This window comes from Emydura macquarii, unplaced genomic scaffold, assembly GCF_026122565.2.
Source record: "Emydura macquarii macquarii isolate MOO-44397 ecotype Brisbane River unplaced genomic scaffold, CSIRO-AGI_Emac_v2 contig_2448, whole genome shotgun sequence".
In the NCBI taxonomy this organism is placed as follows: Eukaryota; Metazoa; Chordata; order Testudines; family Chelidae; genus Emydura; species Emydura macquarii.
In genome coordinates, this window is record NW_027132585.1 from 2871476 (window position 1) to 2893339 (window position 21864).

Here is a 21864-nt window from a genome sequence, read left to right on the forward strand (position 1 = left end):
TAGCCTCATGGCGCAGAGGAGAGACAGCGCATGTATGGGCTCAACAGACATTGCTACCAATGTTCTCCGATCAGCAGCGCAGGGACGCAGACACACTTATAGTGGAGTACCTATAGGGACACTACTTGAAAAAGAAACAGATGGCAGCCTTTCCTTTGTTCTCCCCCTCCATACTCAAGGGGGAACCTAGAAGAGTTGATGGTTTTGTCCTTCAATCTTATTCCGATCCCAAGGAGAGTTGCCTCTGAGCTGACTGGGCTTGCTGAGTGCTCCAATAATGATTACAATTGTAGAGTATCTCTGAGTCCCCACAAGCATTTTTCATGGAGGTTGATGTACTGCATTCTAAAGCAACTTCCAGACAGCAAGAGCTGTTTTTTCTCTCTGCTCCTCAGCTGCTCTGTGACTGAAGGTATAGTCAGGAAGCTGATTCTCAGAGCTGCTGTTGCCTGAATATTCCTTGTGTTTTTTAGCTTTCTGTTTCCTGATGGAGGATGTGTCTTCCTAATAGATGAACTCTGATGTTAGGACTGTTCCTGTCTAGCAGATGCTCTTCAAGTTTGAGCTACTGTTCATACTAGGGATACTTTCAGACATTTGAGGGGGCTTCTCCCAGCTACTTTAGGTTCATTCCTGGGACCACTGGCTCTCTTCAGGGCAGGTATCGAGCCTTTATTGAGGGACAGCCAGGACTGAGCCTGTGCCTGTCTTCTTGGTCCCTCCTTATCCTTATACTGGGAAGAAGTGTTTGTCCAAGGTATGGTAGATGTGGGCCTGTGCTTGTCCTCTACTCCTACTGTCCTTATTCTAGGAGCTAAAGCTGCTGTCCTGGGATGGAGCCCCTGAATCCCTTCTTGCCCCAATATGGTGAAGCCCATGAAATGGAGGTTTCTACATGGGGCTCCCAACTTTGACCAAGCTCCCCGGGGGAACACTCTTCTCCGCTCATCTCCTCTGAATCTGAGCTACTCCTACATTTTAGGCAGAAGATCCAGAAAAGTTAGGCTGAGTTGAAATTTGGCCCCAATCTTGTTTCCTTGAAGGGGTCAGCCATACTAAATGCCTGCTAAGAGTGGTCCACCATATCACATGAGACTGAGGAATTACGTCACTTTGTCATGTGTGCTGCCAGATCAGCTGCATAGATGGTGTGCGACAGGGTTCTGTTTAGGCCTCCAATGTCTGCTTTTTTACTTATGGTGCAGCAGATTACTAGGATAATTTTCTCCACCTACTGGAGAAAGAAATAATTGAAGATTGAGAGATGGTAGAACCTTATGTGAGACAGTATGACAATCTATAGCTTTAATGTTCTGTTTCCATTTGTTGCTTGGGAGGAACTAGAACTAAAGGGTTCAGCTGGATACATAAGACTGGAGAGAGAAAAAAAATTAACAGATTGGGAAGAGTAAAGTTTGGCGCTTCCAGTATCAGTTCCTTTTAAAAACAAAAAATGTTCCCAGATATTTTTTTAAACAAACTTGATGATTACATTTCTTATTTAGTACAATCTGTTTAAATAACTCACTTGAAACTGGATTATTCTCTCCTGGGAAAGGCACAAGTACATTCTTTCAGTATCTTTAAGGTAGAATGCACATTTATGGAGTTGCGATACTGGATCATCTGCATCCAGTAACGCTGTCTGTTTATCCACTTTGCGAATTATCTGTTGGTGGAAAGAAATACACTTAGAACCATGCAATTTATGTTTTATTTACATCATAGATTATACATTTACTTCTGGCAATTTACATGAATGGTACGGTTACAAGACACCTACATTTGCAGTTTAGTTTTAAACATTTGATTAAAAACTCCTTGCAATTTCTAAAACAAGAATGTTAAGGCTGCTCTACCCTTCAGAGCCCTAAGTGAGTGCGTGCTGCATGCATATATATTTCAACTTTTTTGCTAGAAGAGAGGAAAAACAGCATCAGAAACCAGCAAAATCTAATTTCTTTTGTTTGGTCTCCTGATGCAAAAGAGCAGCTGGTCAAGTATCAATACACAATCTTACAGAAGCAAATGCCTCCAGGATTGACAGCTCACATAGCCAACTGCAGCATAATGGTCTGCTTACTGAATTTAAACCTTTAAAAATAGGGATCTATGGTAAAAGTATTAACACATCCTTAACTATAGTTTTGCACATGCAACACTATAATAGTGTATCTTGACAGCTGGTCATGAAGACTGTACAGTATAACTGCAAAGAATTGCTGTTTCCTATATTTGACAATTCAACATAAAAATATCTACTGTCTTAATCCTAAAGAGTTACAGTATTTGATTTTTAAAAATTAAAAATAGTTATAATCCCTTACAGACAATGGAAATCTGAAGCTTGGAATTTTAACTCAACTTCTAGAAAAAAAGTTTAGTACTTCATTTTATGCAACATCAGCAGAAGCAACAGCCATAGTGCTTGAAGATTTCTAAGCCGCCAATCAGAAAGCCAACCATGTCCTCTGGGATTTCTAATGATGATAAAAAGCAACATCATTTTTAAGGGTTTACATTTTTCTTCAGAAATTTTGTGAAAAAATGTAGTTTCTTGCCTAAAACGCTATAGCCAATATAACAAAACTAAAGGTGACCTGCAAACCATTTTATAAAAAGAGTTGTTGCTGAATGTTCCAAACTGCAAGGGTAACAAGTGGATTCAGCATGGCATTTTAAATTTACTTCCCCTTCCCCATTAGACACTGCTGGAATTGCAAATGATGGCACCTTCTCCAACTGGTGCCTTGCCCAACAATCACATTAATGATTATATCACATCTCAATACGGAACTCACTAGAGTGAAAGGGAATCTTTCACCCTTGTATACTGGGTCAAGTCCCTAGAAACTGGGTAAATGATAGATTTTTCTATTCATTGATATAATAGCTTAAAGTGGCTTTTTAAAAGTATTATTTTATACAATTTCGGTGAATAAAATAAACACAAGTTTTGCCCTCAGCAGACCAACCCCATCCTCCAAATAGATTTGGTTGTACAGAGAAATTCTCAGCATAGTCTACAAGATATCCCAGCATGCGCAGGAACTAAACCTGTCAAAGTTTTACACTGTCACCACCATAATTTCTGACCAGCTGCCACACAAAAGAGACTGATAATGATCAAGTCCCTAGTAAGCAAATGATTAATGGTTTTAGGGAACTTAAATAAAGGGAAGGTTTATAATCAGTTATGTACTAATGCCTCCCAGACTAGCTATTTGGGGGTATTCAGTGCACGTATATCTAAAATTAGCCTGTTAAAAACCCCTAAACAATTACAATACCTTTCACAACAACTGACACAGAACTGAGTATTATCATATAAGCTTACAGAACCAAAAAACAATTGTTTTGTTCTTTTGTTCATAGGCACGAAGTAATGGTGATGTGCAATTTTATATGTATTTTTATTATTATATATGTTTAAATAAGTGCAGTATCAGTAATCATCCAAATATACAGAGTGATTTTAGATCTGAATCTAGCATATAAACCGTTCAGCTTTAAGCACATGAGAAGTCCCATTGGCTTCAATGAGACTACTCACATGCTTAAAATTAATCACAAGCTTAAGTGCTTTCACACACTGGTGCCTTTCCTGCCATTGCTAAGCTAGATCTCTTTTTGAAGAGCTTGAAAGGCAATCTACATTAAGCATTTTGATTGATTTGTGGATCATGTCCCGGTTTAGTTTATATTTTTACATCTTATCCTTAACTAAGAATAATTCTACAGCAAAACAGAAATAAGATAAAATATCATATTAAAATGAATAACAGTTTTAAAATAAAACAATGCAATAGCAAAGGAAACAAATTTTAAAAGTCAAGAATTATAAACAATACCAAACCAATTTGGCAGTTCTTCTAAAAACAAAGGTGCTAATCAAGATATACACTCCATTTCTTTGCATAGCTACAGAAAATACATCTATGCATCTAAAACTGTCTAGATGCTCTTATTAACGTATTACAAATTAGCTATAGCATTTGAGAAGTTAAACTGTACCAGTCTTGGGAGTGCCATGCCAGTAACTGAACACACAAGTTTGACAGTCTGTCCATAATGAATGTAGCCATCTCGCACTGTGAATTCCTCTCCCTCTGATTCATCATCATCCACTGCATAAAGCAGACAAAGTTCTATGTTAAATGGCTTAACTCATTTCTCTCTTGATGGCAAGGGAATAAAATGTCACTATGTTACACACAAATATACACACAAATTAGCACTGAATCTTTACTTTGAAAAGTGATGAAAAGGAAATAAAAATGGAGGTTTGTATTTTGAGGGGTATTACTGATTTTATTTTTTGTACTTACAGAGGTGAATATAAAATGCTCCCCACTGTTGAGAACTGGCATGGAAATTACCTCCTTCAACATGCAAGTATCTGGTGCTAACTGTTTGGGATCGAAGTCTATTAAATAGTGCCACTTTTGTCCCTGACGCAATACATACTGCAAGAAAAAGAAAAGAGACCTATTTAATATTGTAAAAAGGTTTTTAAAAAATGCAACATTGATAAAATCAACAAAGACAGATTAGATTGAGGTATATTCAACAGATTCAGATAGTAATTCTCTCACCAATCTGTAATTATGTTCTTTGTAAACTGAACACATTTATGACACTCTGGAAAACTGCCACAGGTACAAGAGTTAATTGCTTCTCTGTAAATGCTGTTCTCTGAAGATACTATAATTCTTGAAATTTTGCCATGCTTAGACCAATGCATCTGTCATCTGGTGGTAATTCCCTTAGCTTATAGTTCTAAACCACTGGACTCAGAGGATGCATTGACCCACACCACTGAAATACTAAGGCTATCTTCAGTGCTCAGTTCCTTTCAAGAATTAGGAAAACATGCATCCTATAAGGATGACCAGTTAAAAAGGGAAAATAAAGGAAACGGTACAAAATTACAGAAACTTCAACTCTCTAGTTTGCTCAGATCTCTCTCTTCAACAGGTTCAGAGAGTCTGACTGAATCTATTCCCTCACACACCTGCTTATTGAACTCTTCAGATTTCTTCAGGGACAGTCTACCTAAATGCGATCTTTCTTCTATACGTGTTATTGCCACAAGCTGCCAGAATTGCATTACTGGCTTCAAGAACATAAGTCAACAATGTGTATTGTCAGCTCACTGGTGAGAGACACACAGCAACAAGGCCATTTCTAGTTACACTGTAGACTCCAGAACATAGTTCCCAACTCCTCAGTGCAATGGACACCAGAACTGCATAGCTGGTTTAATTGAATATTTTTGTTAGCGTGCCAGCTGAACTATCCTTTAAGAGAATCCTTGAGCCCAGATTGGTGTCAACCCTGGTTCTTGGGACTGAAGTCATTGGGTATGTCTATACTACAGTTAGACACTTCCGGCTGACCAGTGTCAGCTGACTTGGGCTTGTGTGGCTCAGGCTGTAGGGATGTTTAATTGTGGTGTAGACCCACCTCCCAGGGTCCCAGAGCCCAGGCTCAAGCCCAAGCCTGAAAGTCTATACCACAATTAAACAGCCCCTTAGTCTGAGTCCCATGAGCCCAAGTCAGCAGTGTACACGTACCCTTTGAGGCTTCCTAGCCCAGTTTCACGATGGATTAAGTGGAACTCTTGGAAGGCGGATTTTAAGATAAACATTTTGGTACCTCATGGCTTGTGATCGTTTCTGGAAAAATAAATCACAGCCCCTCAAAGACACAGAACAGTAACTGTCTCCTCATTAGCGGAGTGGTCAAACTCCATTTCAGAGCATTTTTTTTAAGCTACAGGGGCACGTCTCCATATGTTTGAGCAAAAAAGGGAGTGGAAAAAGAAACAAACACATAGGTCAACACATCTGACGTTGCACTGTGCGCTGAGAAATGGTTATAACAGTGATTCCGAGTCATTTTTTGTTGTTGTAGACCCAGTCCCTTGGGAGCAGCGGGCACCTTCCATCCTCTTGCCCCTTTCCATAATGCTCTGACATAGTTTCTATGGATTTCTTCCTTATCCCTTACTTCTCTTGATTTATTTTCCTTCCTTTCCTTTTTCTGTATGTTTTTTTCTTTTTTTCTCTCGTTTCTTTTTTTGCTCTTCTGTATCTTTTTTGCACTTTTTTTCTCTCATTCACTCAACCAGTTTCCTGGCACCTCAATTATTCTTTTCCATTCCCCGCACTCATCAGAAGGCTAAATGCTTTTGGTACTGAGGAATGGCTACTGGTGCACGTAAGGCTAAGATGAGTTCCACAGGAGAAGAGAAGAGTCACTTGGGCTGGAGGACAAATGCTTTTATCTGCAGCTCTCTACTTGTGAACTGCTCCTCTAACTACATTAGGCCACAAAGACAGCCAAGAGGGAAGGTAGGGAGTTTTCAAGACGTCATCTGCTACTTTAACTACAAGTTTGCAAGTTGGGTCAGGGAATGGGGTCTTTCAGCTTTCCCCCCTTACACTGATTCCATTTCCTGAACTTTGCACCTCAATGAACTAGCCTTGAAATCCCAAAGCAGGACTCAGATTGGAGAAGACTAGATTACAATATCTAAAGTTTAACACAGAGAGAATCTGATGGATCAAGAGCAAGGGAACACAGAATGCCCGAAGTGCATCATTTGTGCACAAGCAAAACTCTGGAGGGAAAAGTAGCAAGGGAAATTAAAGCTCCGAGTGCTTCAGTTATGCACCAGTACCAAGAATTCTAAAGCTAAAAAAATAGGTGTTCCAGAGTGAGCAAGGAAAGTGGGCTCAAAACCTGGATAAATCAACATGAAGAATCCCAAACACCAATGAAAATCAATACTTTGAAGGTAATCATACAAAATATATTTTAAAATAAAATTGACATCAATGAGAGAAAAGAGAATTAAGGAGGTTAAGTAAGATGATAGAGATTTATAAAATCATGACTGGTGTGGAAAAAGTAAATAAGGAAGTGTTATTTACTCCTTCTCATAACACAAGATCTCGGTCTTCAAATGAAATTCGTATGCAGCAGGTTTAAAAGTAAATACTTCTTCATGCAGCGCACAGTAAATCTGTCAAACTCTTTTCCAGAGAATGTTGTGAAGGTCAAGATTATAACATGGTTCAAAAAAGAACTAGGTGAGTTCAAGGAGGATAGATCCATCAATGGCTATTAGCCAGGAAGGGCAGGGATGCAAAACCATGCTCTGAAGTGTCTGTAGCCTCTGTTTGTCAGAAGCTAGGAATGAGTAACAGGGGATAGATCACTTGATTATCTGTTCTGTTCATTCCCTCTGAAGCATCAGATATTGGCCACTGTCGGGAGACAGGCTACTGGGCTAGATGGATCATTGTTCTGACCCAGTATGGCTGTTCTTATGATGCAGACAAGAAGTGCAGGGTTGGTTGGGGTGATACAGAACTAATCACTAATGTTCCTAAAGCAACTTCTTTGCTACTGACTACTGGAGGTAGCTTAAGTACCTCAGCAGGATGCGTCTTCACCTGCTGGAATCAACATCTTAAAAAACTTTGATATAAGGAAGTTCTTGACAAGCCTATATATAGGTATACAGACCATGACCGGAAATCTGCTGAAAGAATTTTTTAAGCCTACCAATCTATATTGCAAATGCTAACCATATTCAATTTATCATATATTCAATTTAGCATAACCAGCTAAATAAAGGGGAATACTGTAAAATACATCAGTGTACAGAGCTGTCAAATGCTCTTTAGTAAATCTGGAAAATTGTACTGAATTTATTTTTAGTTGTAATTGTAATCAAACCTCAAACATACAAGAAGAAAGTCAGATAAGGTCAAACTCACAACCACATAAAGCAAAGACCTGCACACTAAATACTTACAGTCTGCATTTTTCAGTGACTGTTTCTTTTTAGAAGGTTTGGAGATGACTTTGATCCGTTTACTGAGGAACACACCGATGTCATCACTATTACCATAGAACATTTTTACTGATAACATGAAGTGCTTTCTCTTGTCTGAGTCAGAGATGTACAATGTTTTGGCTGTGCAATAGTTCTGTAGATGAGAAAAGACTACTGTTTCTTTTTCAGATAAACTTTTAGTTCAAGATAGCCAACACTCAACACATTCAATAATCAGAAAATATAACATGGTTGGAATTTATCTTTAAAAATATTTTTCTCTACCAATTCCCTGAAAACATAACTTTCTGCTCCAATTTTTTAAAGCACATATCTCACAGAACATATTAAGAATAGGTATTTATAGCATCAGTGAAAGAACTATGTTGCAAATACAAGGTAACTGAAGTCGTGCTTGCAATACCTACAAACAACATAAATCTATGCATTGTCTCAGTTTCATTCTAGCCATCTTAGTTCATCAGTGGTACCAGAAAACATCCATAGTAATTTGTATTATTGTAAAACATACCGCTACATATACATATATATACATACATAGATAGATAGATAGTAGCAAAATAATATATCAATTATTTTTAAAGAATTTTTATTCCCTCCTTTTAAACTTTTGTTGTAGCTGCTTAGAAACTTGATAATTTCATTCTCTTTGTCAATTGACAAACTCTCTCAACTCTAGTTCTTATGGGCCACAATAACTAGTTTTATGTAAGTGATCAGAAAATAACCACAACTTATGTGCATGTGCTGAAAGATACAATAGTGGTTATAATATCCCTTGCTGTAACTTGTGGGAATAATCATTATTGGGCTCTACCTTTCCTTCCAAATTCAGCTGTTGCATTTCTTGGTCACTGTTTCCTATTCCAATGAAAGCACATGGTTGTGACTCTTGTTCAGAGCAACCATCCCGTTCCATTTGTTCTTTTTTTTTCTTCCATCCACTGCCCATAAGGTATACACATGGAGGGGGGCAAAAAAACCTGAAGATGAACAATTTACAGATTACATACAGCTTTTATAAAAATCTTTGCATACAAGTGACAAAACTGAGTCTTGTCCTGGCACATACAAAGCCTTCCTAGCCCAATTAATATTTTACGGCCAACATTACAATTTTCACACCTTGTTTTCCCTGATGAAGTGCTTATTACTTTCTAAAACATTAGTTTAAAAAGGGAAGCACAAGGGAAATTAGCATTTAATACAGTCACAAAGGGAAGGCTGTGTACCTGAACAATATCCCTTCATTCCAGCATAAAGGGAGTGACAGGTTAAAGATGTGACATCTTGCAACTGTACAGAGCAAAATCAGGTGCTTAATACTCCTAGAATGGAGATATTCAGAGCCTTTAAGTACAGCCCTGTTAGGCACTGGGTGTTAAAATGACAGTACGTACATGTACATGTACACACACACAGGGTTGATTGCTGATTAAAGTTGTGCTGGGTGTTTCACTTTAAGACAGGATGCAAAAACTCTGTTTGTAAGAAGAGTACATTGCAGCTTCCTTCAAATTTACTGCATATATCTGCGACTAATAGTTGAATTTTGAGGATTTTCTCAAATGAATCTGTTAATTAGTTTCAGTTAAAATTAAAAAAATAATCGCAATTAATCACAAAATAAAAATAGTTGATTAATTGCCGTTTTAATTGCAGTGTTAAACAATAACAGCATACCAATTTAAATTTATTATAATTCTTTGATTTTTTCTACATTTACAAATATATTGATCTCAATTACAACACAGAATACAAAGTATACAGTGATCATTTTATATTTTTATTACAAATATTTACACTGTAAGAAGATAAAAGAAATAGTATTTTTCATTTTTTCTCATGTAAGTATTGTAGTGCAATCTCTATTATGACAATGCAACTTACAAATGTAGATTTTTTTTATTATTTTTTAAACACAACTGTACTCAAAAACAAAACCATGTAAAACTTCAGAGTCTACAAGTCCAAGCATGAAGGGGCATAAGAATGTTTTGCATATCTGGCATGTAAATACTTTGCAACACTGGCTACAACAGTACCATGAGAATACCTGTTCTCACTTCCAGGTGACATTGTAAAAAAAAAAAAAAAAAAAAAAAGCTGGAAGCATTATTTCCCATAAATGTAAACAAACTTATTTGTCTTAGTAATTGACTAAACAAGAAACAGGACTGAGTGGAGCCATATGAGGTAAAATGAAAAATACTATTTCTTTTGTTTATCATTTTTACAGTGCGATTAATCGTGAATTTTTTTAAGCGAGGTGATTTGTTTTGCATTAAGCACATGCATTAACTGCGATTGACAGTGCTAATACTCTCTCTCTTCTCCCTTTGTGATTCCACCACAAAATCACCAAACTTCACACACACAGTGTCTGAGAACCTCTCAAACATAGGGTATTATCCAAATTTTAAAAACAAATTTTAAAAAATTATCACGTTAGTCAATCACAATAGTTTCTTTCTTCCTAGCAATGTCTGTTGATTAATATGTTAAACATACAATAGCCTTTCTAGAATCTAAGATATGATTTTTTTAAAATTGTTTCTAAACCTCACAGTTGTGAAGAAAATCTTAAAAATATGAACTGTGTGCTACACATCCCCGTATCTGCACCGTGCAGCCAACCACGACATTGAACAAGGCTGCTCTGACAATGGCAGAAATAGTTGGTGTGCAGTTTGCACTCTATGGTTATTGTAGTAGTGGTAAAGTGCATGCCTGTAGGTGGAGGAGCAAAGGGTCCTGTTCAGGGGCTTAACTTTTCACAGCCTTGCATTTGTGGTTTTATGTCGAGGACGTTACATGTGTGGCAATCTTAATTGCTTGACCACACAACTTTTGTCTATGAATTTATATTATATATAAAAAACTACGTTAGGCTATATTTATGGACTTCTCACATCTATGTTAGCATTTCTCTCTCTAAGGCCTGCAATGTTGGTGTAAAGATAATTAGAGAACTTCGATTGACAGATGAAATAATAAAAATAGAGTTAAAAAAAACTAAAATATTAATTCAGTATGTATTGTTATATTTACATCCCTTCATCAGTGACAAATGAACACAAGACTTGCTTTCTGGTCTTCTGATCTTGCTATCTGATTTTCTTTAAAAAAAAATATTTCTGAAATCAGATTTTTAAAATTTAAATATACTTCTTTCTTTTTTAAAAATAAACTTGTGTAAAATTAAATAAAAACTATGACAAACTACGGTAGGACAAAACTTACTATAAACTATAATCATTTAAATACAAACAAAATGCTGTCTCTTGAGCCCTCAAATTGTAATGAGTGCTGCTTTCTAAATTATATAAAGAAACAGAGGGAAAGTAGCTTTAACTCTTGAGGTCAATTCAAGCTTTGAAAATATGTTATAATATCATATGCTGCATTAAATATCTGTATTATTTTTCAGTCTTTACAATTGAGCAAATGCTGGTACTGTATTTACATATTTCCAAATATAAATACTTTTAGTTTATGTTGTACAGAAAAGCTTTTGGCCAAGGACACTAGGAGGCGATAAAGACCATCAGGAAACAAATTATAACCCATTTTAAGAACAAACTGGCTGCCACAATTCAACTTTCATTTTAACTAAAACTTATGATAAGGGCATCATAAATATTGAATTATATTATATAAAATATTGAATTATATCATATCAAGACTCTTAGCTGATTAAATTTTTTAAAACTAATTTCAAACTGCCAAGTCAGAGAGACAAGGTGGATGAAGTAGTCTCTTTTACTGGACCAGCTTCTGTTGGTAAAATAAACAAACTTTCTACCTTTACAGAGCTATTCTCAGGTCTGAGCTCTGTGAAGCTCAAAGGTATGTCTCTTCCACAAAAATAAGTTGAGCCAATAAACAGTATTACCTATTACCTCACCCACCATATTGTCTCATTTCCTGGGACCAACAAGACTACAACAACACTGCAAACAACTAAAAGAGAAACATTCGTAATTATTAAACCTGCTTGATTAGTTCCCTTACTGGTCCAGACTTGAGGGTTACCCTCTTACTCTACCTCTAGATGGAAACAAGTACTGGTTTTAAAATGTTTAACTTTATACAGACAATCCCATGATCTCCTGTAAAGAAGAGTTCTATTATATTGGTAAAATATGTATAGTGAAGTGTGGACATACACCACTGATGCAGTTATTTCTCATTTAGCATGGGACAAAAGAAGCCCCAGTCTTTGATTAGTTTAAAATAACTTGGAGAAAAACCATTTGGAAGAAATAAGTTAGGGTAATATATGAGAATTTCTAAGGTTTAGTGACAGGGCTGATTTCCAGCTACAAATGAAGAGAGAAAAGAGGGGGGGGGAAATCCTTAAACTATTTTTTAGTTTGAAACAATTTCCAGAGTTCACAATTAGATATAGAGTGGGACTAGGTGTTATGGAGCTAAGAAAACGGCTTTCCCTTTCATCTTCAACTTACAGTGTCTTCTAATTCCTAGTCCTCTGCATCAACTACAAGACCATACATTTCTGATTGAGTGGATGTGAAAGTTCCCAAAGAAATAATCTGACCAACAAAAAAAGAAAAATGATTGAAAACACTATTGCCCTGTGATTGTCCTGACCTTTGACAGAACCCTAACTACAAAAGGTCCTTGTGGAAAGACATACAGCAGTCCTCATCCACTGGATAGATAAGGCATTCCTTTGTTAATGTATTTTTCTCTCTATGCCATGAGCAAAAGATCGGCATCTTCTTTTTCAAGCAAGGGATGGAGAAATTCACCTCCAATGTTCCTCTGTGAAGTAGGTATGCCACTATTTGATACAGAGACCACTTGTGAAGATCTGTCATGATCAACTCTTTTGGTTATGTTCTCCTTCCCTGCTAGACATATGGCGATCAGAAGTGTCTTCTGGGAAAAAGAACATTCCCACATCTGCCAAACTTTGCAACACAAGATGCAAAATTTGGTACCTCCTTGCTTGATGATGTAAAGCACAGTGGCTCTATTGTATGCCTGAATCAGGCACATCAGATCTCTGAAGGTACTTCATGTATTCAGAATCACCCATCTGCTGTACATACATGTTCTGTTGTTGCTCTTAGAGAATGACTAAATTCCTTGAGTGGGGACACACGCTTGGTGTGCTCCTCATCTCATGTTGGATGTATCTGTGGTCACTACAATTTGAATGGCTGGAGTTTGAAGTCAATCCCTCTTTCAAGCTCATCACTGGACTGGCACTAAGCCAGAAAAGCCCAGAGGTTGTCCGTCACCCAGAAGAGATATGAGTCCCCCCAAAATGCCTGCTTCCACTGTGATCTCAAGGTCCACTGCACTAATCTCATGAGAAGAAAGGCTATGGTACTCCTAATTCAGCTGAGGCCATCAACATTCAAATGTATTCATAGTATGGCCCAAGATGTCACCCATCTGATCTGACAAATCCTCTCCATCAGATTGGTCATGTGTTCAATCCTGTTCTGCAGCAGGAAGACCAAGATGATCCATGCCTAGGAGAGTTCCCATGTACTCCAAATGTCTGCTGGGGAAAAGTAGAGACTTTGAATCCTGCTGACTCCAAAACCTTTTGATGACATGGAAACGTGAACAGATTGCTCTTTTGACTCCCTCCATAGTGGTGTTCTTGACCAGTCAATTCCCCAAGTAAGGGTATATGTGCACTCCCAGCCCCTGCAAGTATGGCACAACTAAGGCCAAGTGAATCTGGGAAAACATAGTGCTTCAGTGGTGAAACTACCCCAACTGGGCTTATCAGGAGAAAAAAGGGTTTATGTCAATGCTACTGAGTCCTGGCATTCAGCCCTCTTGTTCAACTCTGGCTTCTGCTTCAAGGGTTTACATTTTGAAGCCCTCTGGCCTAGCCCTTTGCTGGTCTCACAGAAGTCTTCATAAATTCCCTTGCCTGGGGGTTGGAGATGCACTCTACTGTTCGGGGTGACATTTGCATGAAAATATTTCCCCTTGTACCTGATGGTCGACTCGGAGACAGTCAAGGCAGAAGATATGTTTGTCAATTACACCACATTGTTCTGAGCATGAAACCACTCAGCAGTCTTCTTTCCTTCTTAGGGGCTGAAGAAACTGACAACATCCACTGAAGAATACAATGCAACAAGAAAAAAACATGAAAAATAATTAGGTGCCAGAGTGCTAAAAATAGGCATCGGAACCATGTGGCAAGCCTTGAACAAGGCAAAGCACTCAATGACAAAACTATTTTAGCAATAACAACCTGGACCTAACTGGAAGGTAGGCACATAGTAAAGCATACTCAGCAATGCATTGCAGACAAGTCTGAGCAATAACTGTGAGGTGCAGCTCCTGCAAGGAGCTCTTTCACTAACAGCTATCAAAAAGTTGCTATCTAGAACATTTCAAGGGCACTGAATAAACTCAGAGAGTAGTCTGTGACCACTAAGAGGGAGGCTGTCTCACACTCCCACTAGTGACTACCTTATGAGACCAAAAAACTTCAAGAGCTTGGGGAGCTGTGTGTCTCTCATTCCAGGAAGCTGAGAACCAGGAGTTAAAATCCTGGTGGATGGTATCTTTATAGAAACCTAACTAGCACAAGTCTAATTTAGAATCAGTCCCAAGAAGGAACCCAGACAACTATGATGGAATGCAACATCTGAGAATGTAAACAATATCTAATATACACAAGCCACTGCCAAATGGCTCACCTGCAAATTTCTTCTTTTAAATTTCTATCACCCTTCCATCCAAAGGCTATTATTACTAAAGGGAAATATGCTCTCATCTTATAAGAGCAACAGACCTATTATTATTTATATTACATTAGCATCTAGGAACCCTAATCAAAGATCAGTGTGTTTGGCAATGTACAAACAAGTAACAAAAAGTCTCCAACTACTTGGCAACAAGTCTTGAACTCTCTCTTCCTAAGATTTTTTTTTAAATCACACTGTACAACATTTGCACATTATATGGTTCCTTTGCACCAAGAATATCAAACTATTTATTAAATCTCATCAATACACCTGTAAGGTAGTTATTTCCCTCATTTACAGATGGATAAACTGTGCACAGAAAGGTTAAAAGAATTCCCAAGGCCTCATAGTAAACCAAGTGCAGAACTCAGAACAGAAATGAGGAATTTCTATAGCCTCTAGTCTGTGACCAGAAACTGAAATTACAAAAGGAGCCCCAATTTCTGAAAACCTAGAAGCCTGTCAAGTAAAGATAGATTATCCTCTGCACATCTGAAGTGAACTAAGATTCTTTCTAAACCCAGGAGAAAAAACATGGAGAGATTGTTTTATGAAGCTTAAAATACAATGTAACCTTAGGCACAATCAGCAATAGTTCAATTAAAAACCTTTCCCTTTGGAAATGCAAGAAAAAAATAGATAAAACTAATGTCCCATGAACTTGGTTAACCAGAACAAAATAACCTTAAAAGTTTGGGAGCCTAATGCATGGATTTAAACACTTGTTTAAAAAAGGAGAATAAAAATTAGAATGTTTAATATTTAAAAGAAATGTATAGTTCTAAACATTCCAATTTTTCTTTTAATAACTAAATCAGTTTGGAAATGATGCTATAATCCTATACTGATCTCCCAACTATTGTCACACTTGAGCCTCTCTCTTTCTGAAACGCTGAAGGTCTAAAAAGAAATCAATACTCATTTGGTAAGTCTATTACTAGGAAGAGAATTCAAAATAACTGGTGTGAAGAAAACTAAATAATGAATGAACCTAGCTCCACAATGTCCACAGAGTGGTGGAGGAACATGAAATCACTTCTTGCTATGGAAAGACAGGATATATGTCTATTTTAATGAGTATCAGATTACAGTTCAGTTTCTGAGCCACTAATGGTGGCCATGACACCTCTGAAAAGTGATGTACAATTTGTGATACCAGATCATGAGAACCTAGTATCAAACACCACAGAACAGTTCCCCTCAGAAGCGTGTTGATGTTTTATACATTTGGTATTTTGTATTTATATAGTATTAGTGTCATTCTGATTGCATCTGGTGATTACTTGTTGGCATTGGGACTGCAATTCTCAGCAGTTGGGAAAGCATACATATATGTGGTTTTAGTAACATTAGTAATATATGCACATGAAAATTAGCAAACCACATCAAGAATGTCTGAAACGTTAACTCCATATTTTATCCAAGGGAATTGTTTAAGGCAATATTACTGGTCAAAGGCACACAGAAATATTTGAAAATTGCTAGGAACAAAGATCCATTTTGAAAGTATCACCTCATATTTCTTAGAGTCACGGGGAACAGGGAGGGGTGGGGGGGAAGAGAAGAAGGGGGACAAGTCATTACACATTTTCCTAACGCAAATGGTGAGTTTTAATCATCAAATGAAATAGTCCTCCCTTCTTCCTTTAAAAGAGTAATCTATCCCCAAAAGGGTTGGATGAAGGATAAGATGAGATAACTCCTACTCCCAAGAGAAGGAACAGACTGTCTGTCTGTCAGAGGAAAGCTGTTTAGAAATGCCTTTTCCTATCTATGGTAGCATACAAAGCTTTTTCAGGGATTAAATGAATTCAGTTCATGCTTTACTCATACACTGTACTCCTTAGCCATGCTATTTTTTAATATGATGTGATCCGGGAAGATAATCACGTGTTCCTGCTGTTCAGTCCTGATCAATCTTGATGGCTGTAAAAATCTTCCTTTGTGTAGCAGTAGGTACTGCTTACTGCTACTGCTGCCTTGAATTGTAACCCCTTTGCTATGCATCCAAAAAAGCTGCAGTAGGCTACAGAGGGCTGCATAGTTGCATTATATACACACAGTGCATTGTTCACTTGTGTCCTTCCCCCCCCCCCCCCCCGATTGAGTTCCTCACTTGTTTTCAATAAGAAATGCAAGGCTCTAAATGGGTCTAAAGAGTTCTTTACATAAACAATTCAATGGAGATGCTGAACCTGGAAACTGCCCAGAAGAGAAGCTTAGTGAAGACTGCAAGCTGTGGAGGTCTTATCAGGAGTGGAAATGCACTGATGTACCAGTACTGGGGCACAGAAGTGTGAATAAGAGCCAACAGTGGCCTTTGAATGAACAACAGAGGCCAAATGGTAGGAAATGAATCCATTTGGATTAGTGGCATTAAATCTCAGAACTCTGCAGGCAATTTTCTGATGGACTCTGATTTTCAATTGTTTCTGTACATTGAGATGTTTAATATCACAAACATCAGGAAATTTTAGCAAGCCATATGATGCAACCAGATGTGGACCAAGGTGTAGAAAGAAAGATTAAGCATCAAAGGTAACAGTATATGCAGCATGTGTGCTGTTTTGTGGTTATTGCACATAGATAACAAAAGTTGTCCGAAACCTCATCTGTTCTAGTCCAGTGTTTTTAGCTCAACAACTTAACCTTTGAAACGTGTTATATACATCTTACAGTAACAGTTATTGTGCATGATGAGATAATTAGAAATCTGGACATAAGGGAGCTTTTCTGACTGGTGTTGGAAGTCAGAATTTAAGTGCATCGGCAGAACAGTGCAGAAGGGCCTGCACACTATTTATTCATAATACACATATTCATTAACCACCTTCCGAAAATGCTTCTTCTGCAGCCTCTAAACGTAGAAAACTACCTGAAGTATACTACAATTGCCTGGAAATTACAACAATTGGATCAGATACTTTGGTGATAGCTGCAGTATAAAAAATGTACACAGATAGGATCAGATAGATAGCATCTTACTACTTATATAATGACCTATCTTTGGCAAGAAGTTGCTATAAAACAATTTATACACTGATACATCTCGATGCATCCTATTGCAATTACAGGCCTGATTCAGGACAGCATGTGCGCAAGTGGTGTCCTGAATTGGGGCCATTTTTTTATACCTTACTTTTAAATTACTGGAAGAAAAGAGCTAAACCTCTGACCACCACCACTTCCTCCAAACAAAACACTTTATGCAGATACTAATAGGAATGGGGAAAACGTTTTCTTACTATGACTTGCTCCCATTTTTCTAAAGTTAATTTTAACTATAATCTAAATACACTGATTCCTTAAAAGTGACCAAAAAAGAGGTTTTGTGCTACTTTTATTTTTGATGAATGTTCTCATTCTACTTGGTTTGGTTTTTTTTAAATCACTGAGATACTGTCTACCTCAGAACACTCCACAAGTAACTGGAGAACTAGTTAACTCAGCTGGAATGAACAGACACAAAAGCAGCTAGAGCGAATATAACCACATTATTGGGGTGAGGAGAAGTGGGGCCCAGGCTAAAGGTCTCTCTCTCCCCACAGAAACCAAACTGTGCAGAGGAGAACCCTCTCAGGGGACATGAGGATCTATAGAGCCGTACCGCTATCCCAACCATGAGCTAGATGAAAAAAAGAAATTCCAAGGTGAAGCAAGCCTGGGATCTGAGAGTCTGCCAGCAGAAACAGACATCGATGTACTAAGCGCAGCAGTTTTCCAACATTCACTATACAAACACCTGTCTTGATTTTGGCAATACACTTGATATATATTCATTAATACATTTCTTTAGAGTCAGATTAAGAGAATTTTAATTTAAGGCAATTCTGTTAGGTACTACACTAAAGTTAATGACACACCAGATAATGAATCTTTTTTTCCCCCAATGAAAAAAGTGAGACTCTTCCTTACCTTTTTTCATTTCCATATGACTTCTGTGCAACTTTTGCATGGAGGATTAGTACTGTTTGATCACCCCGCTCTTTTAGATAATTCCGCATAGCTTCCCTAAAAATTAAATTTAAAGAGAAAATAAGCTTTGAAAGGTTTTTTTTTTAAGCTTTGCAGTTACAATAATTCAAATAGAACTCTAAGAAAAAAATGCAACTGAGGTGGAAAGAAGACAAAATATAGAGATATGCATCACACTAACAATAAAGAGTTGGGTCTGAACCACATTTTAAAAGAATTTTTGGGACTAAGAACTATTCAATTTGCACCTCACAACTGTAAATTATACTGCAATACTCCTTCAGTGAGTTTTCATCATCTATAATCATCACTACATTTTCCATCCCATGAAAAACTTGTGCTGCTGTTTATTTCAATACATTCATTCACACCAAGAAGGATGTTTTGAGGTCTCATTGTTACTATTTATAGTATCTTGCTACCCATATTTGCCCAAACACATTTAGTTAATCCAAGGTGTCCTTCCATTGTTTTATCTAAAAGTCAGTTTTCTACAGTGATATGCTTACATAACATACCCTGGTCAAGGAACATTTCTGCAGAAATTGATTGCTCGGTCCCTCACTGGCTAGAGAAAGCTCACTGCCTACTTGCCTTTGGGGAGTAAACGGATGTGTCACACCATGTAATGCATGTTGATTTTCTAACATTCATCCATACAGTGACAACAGAAGCCAGATAGAAGCTGCAGTTGTCTTAAAAACCAAGACAACCATCTCTTGAGGATAACATTTTACTGGTCTTCTGCATCATACATCAGCCCTCCATTAAGTACTATAACCAACTCTCAAAGTCCTCTGGTCCTTATCTTCAAACCCTTAATTAGGTATGTGCAAATATTGAAAGCTCCCTGTTGAAACTGATGGAAGCCCTGGCTGGGATGATTTAGTTGGGGTTAGTCCTGCTTTGAGCAGGGGGTTAGATTAGATGACCTCCTGGAGGTCCCCTTCCAACCCTAATCTTCTATGATACTATGGAAACAGAGATGAAACTCCATGGAAGGGGTTTCAAGACATTTTTGGTGAAGGGTATCCATCTAAAGGTAGACATTCAGGAGATAAAACTCAACCAATGTTTGGATAGTTCTCTAAAGGCACCAAGACATTTGTTGACCCAGAACTTTACTCAGCCAAGGAAGCAATATTTTTAGCTGACTAGATCTGTTTCCAGTAGAGAGACCCCTCAGATAAAGAAAGCCTATGGAATACAAACTCACCCAGGAGAGGGGAGAGAACATAATCCAACTGCGATGACAATTTAATTTAAATTCTTGTACTTGGCACAGATATCATGGTAACTGGTGCAGCAGAAATATGTATAGAAGTGGATGATACACCAATACAGAAATATGGGCCAAATTACAATTTTAAATATGGATTACCTTGATCTCGCTAAATTTGACTAATAACTGGTAACATGGATACTGTTTCATATTGGCATAAAGTATAGACAACAAAAAACACTCTCTCAAGTATGTTTACACATACTATCTGAGAATATTTATGTAGGTACACAGATGTTTAGTAGTTTGTAACTACCAAACCAAAGATTAATATTTTCTCAATGAATTATATTTATGTATTTCAATACTGATACAAAATTCTTAATTTAACTTAGTCAGAAACCTATGTTCAAGTTGGAGAGTGCATTCTGAATAACTACAGTACTCATGTTTAACAATTTCTCCAACAGACTGCTACAATTATAATACAGAACGCTCACGTGATGTCAGTTCTAGTGTTTATTAAGCACTGTGTCAGGAGAAAATTATCTCCGTCCCTTTCTCCTGCTCTAACGGTTGCATTTGTTCACCATTGCCACAGACTTAACCTCCTTAGAATGGAAAGACTGTCCTCCTTTCTCTACCACATATCAAGAAAATGTACAATAAGAACAAGAATACCTAGCTCTTACATAGAAATTTTCATCAGTATATCTCAAAGCACTTTAAAGAAGGAGGTAAGCATCATTAAACCATCATTACTATATATTACATTTTATAGATAATTACAAAAATAAGTAGCATAATTCAAGAGAAGTTGCCAAGAGATATTTTTATTCCTTCAAGTAACTTAAGCAATAAAGAACATGTATCTGGAAACAAAAAGTAATTCCTTTGTCAGACTGGAGACGGCAAGCAGGTGCAACATATTCTATTAGTCATATAGGAGTTTTCACATACAGAAAATAATTTAGTTAAAAGAGTATTTGAATTTTAACTTAATCGTATATTCTTCAGACTATCATGTTCTTTTTTACTTACATAATCTAGTAATTATTCAGTCTAGGATTTCTAATTCAAAGGGAAAAGAGATATAAAAAAGGACTCCAGCTCACCCATTTCCACCCTCGTTGCCCTTCTATACTCACAAGAAATCTATTTTCTGGGATATGTCTACCAGAGCTTAAAAGATGTTCCCTACTCAATTCTTTAAGCATGGATTCTCAATGTAGGGGTCAAGACCACTAGAGGAGTTGGGAGCAGATCTTGGTGGGGAATAGAGGAGGGCATTTGTGACCACCCTCATTTTCTTTGTTTCGATTTTATGGGATGGAACTTCCTAAACATTTTACTACATTTTCAGAACATGGGGTCATGGTATATAAAAAGATTTAGAACCACCACTCTGACAGATAGTAAATGCTTTCCAGGGTCCTGTCAATATCCCAGGAGAAAGATATCTTATTAACCAAGTAGCTGAACTTTATGCATGAAACCTAGATTAATCAAAGTTAAGCATACACTACAGTTTATTCCTTGATATACTACAGGATGTTAATTCAATTTTCCACTTTTAATTAATCCCAAGAAGGTGGATTCTACCAATAACTTCAGAAGCAAAAAATTCCAGACAACAAATGGGGGGGAAGGGGGGGGGGGAACTTCATGATTTTCAGCCTAACCTTTTAAAAAAAATCCACAAATAGGTTTATATAATAATTATAAAAGTCATATGGGGAAATAGAAAATAACTTGTTGAGCTTATTTCAAACTATTATGAACTAAACTTTGTTTTGAATTACATAAGTACTTTCAACCTAAATATGGAGTAAGTTGAGAATGAAGCTAGAGTATTTCTGGAAATGCATTCCTGATTAAATGTACCCCAAACCTGACATGACACAAAACCTGTTTCTTCTTGTTTTGCATGAGGTATCTTGCACCCTCACGTAAAAGGAAGTAGGCCAGGGTAACAGTGGGTGTCTTATGCCCCCAAATACTATTGTTCACACACAGAGCTATAAAAAAAGAAGTGCAGGTTTTGTGCA

At 37.3% G+C, this 21864-nt stretch overlaps 1 protein-coding gene across 2 annotated transcripts in view; it reads right to left on the reverse strand.

Annotated features, from left to right (window-relative positions):
• Positions 1-21864, reverse strand: part of RBPJ (recombination signal binding protein for immunoglobulin kappa J region) — an 80933-nt gene that overhangs the window by 15287 nt on the left and 43782 nt on the right. For both annotated transcript variants that reach the window (XM_067562554.1, XM_067562555.1), the window contains 6 exons: positions 18535-18630; positions 8688-8853; positions 7829-8003; positions 4329-4466; positions 4015-4127; positions 1529-1669 (listed from right to left, as the gene is read on the reverse strand). In XM_067562554.1, coding sequence (XP_067418655.1) covers positions 1529-1669; positions 4015-4127; positions 4329-4466; positions 7829-8003; positions 8688-8853; positions 18535-18630 — 829 coding nt within the window. The remainder of the gene's footprint in view (positions 1-1528; positions 1670-4014; positions 4128-4328; positions 4467-7828; positions 8004-8687; positions 8854-18534; positions 18631-21864) is intronic.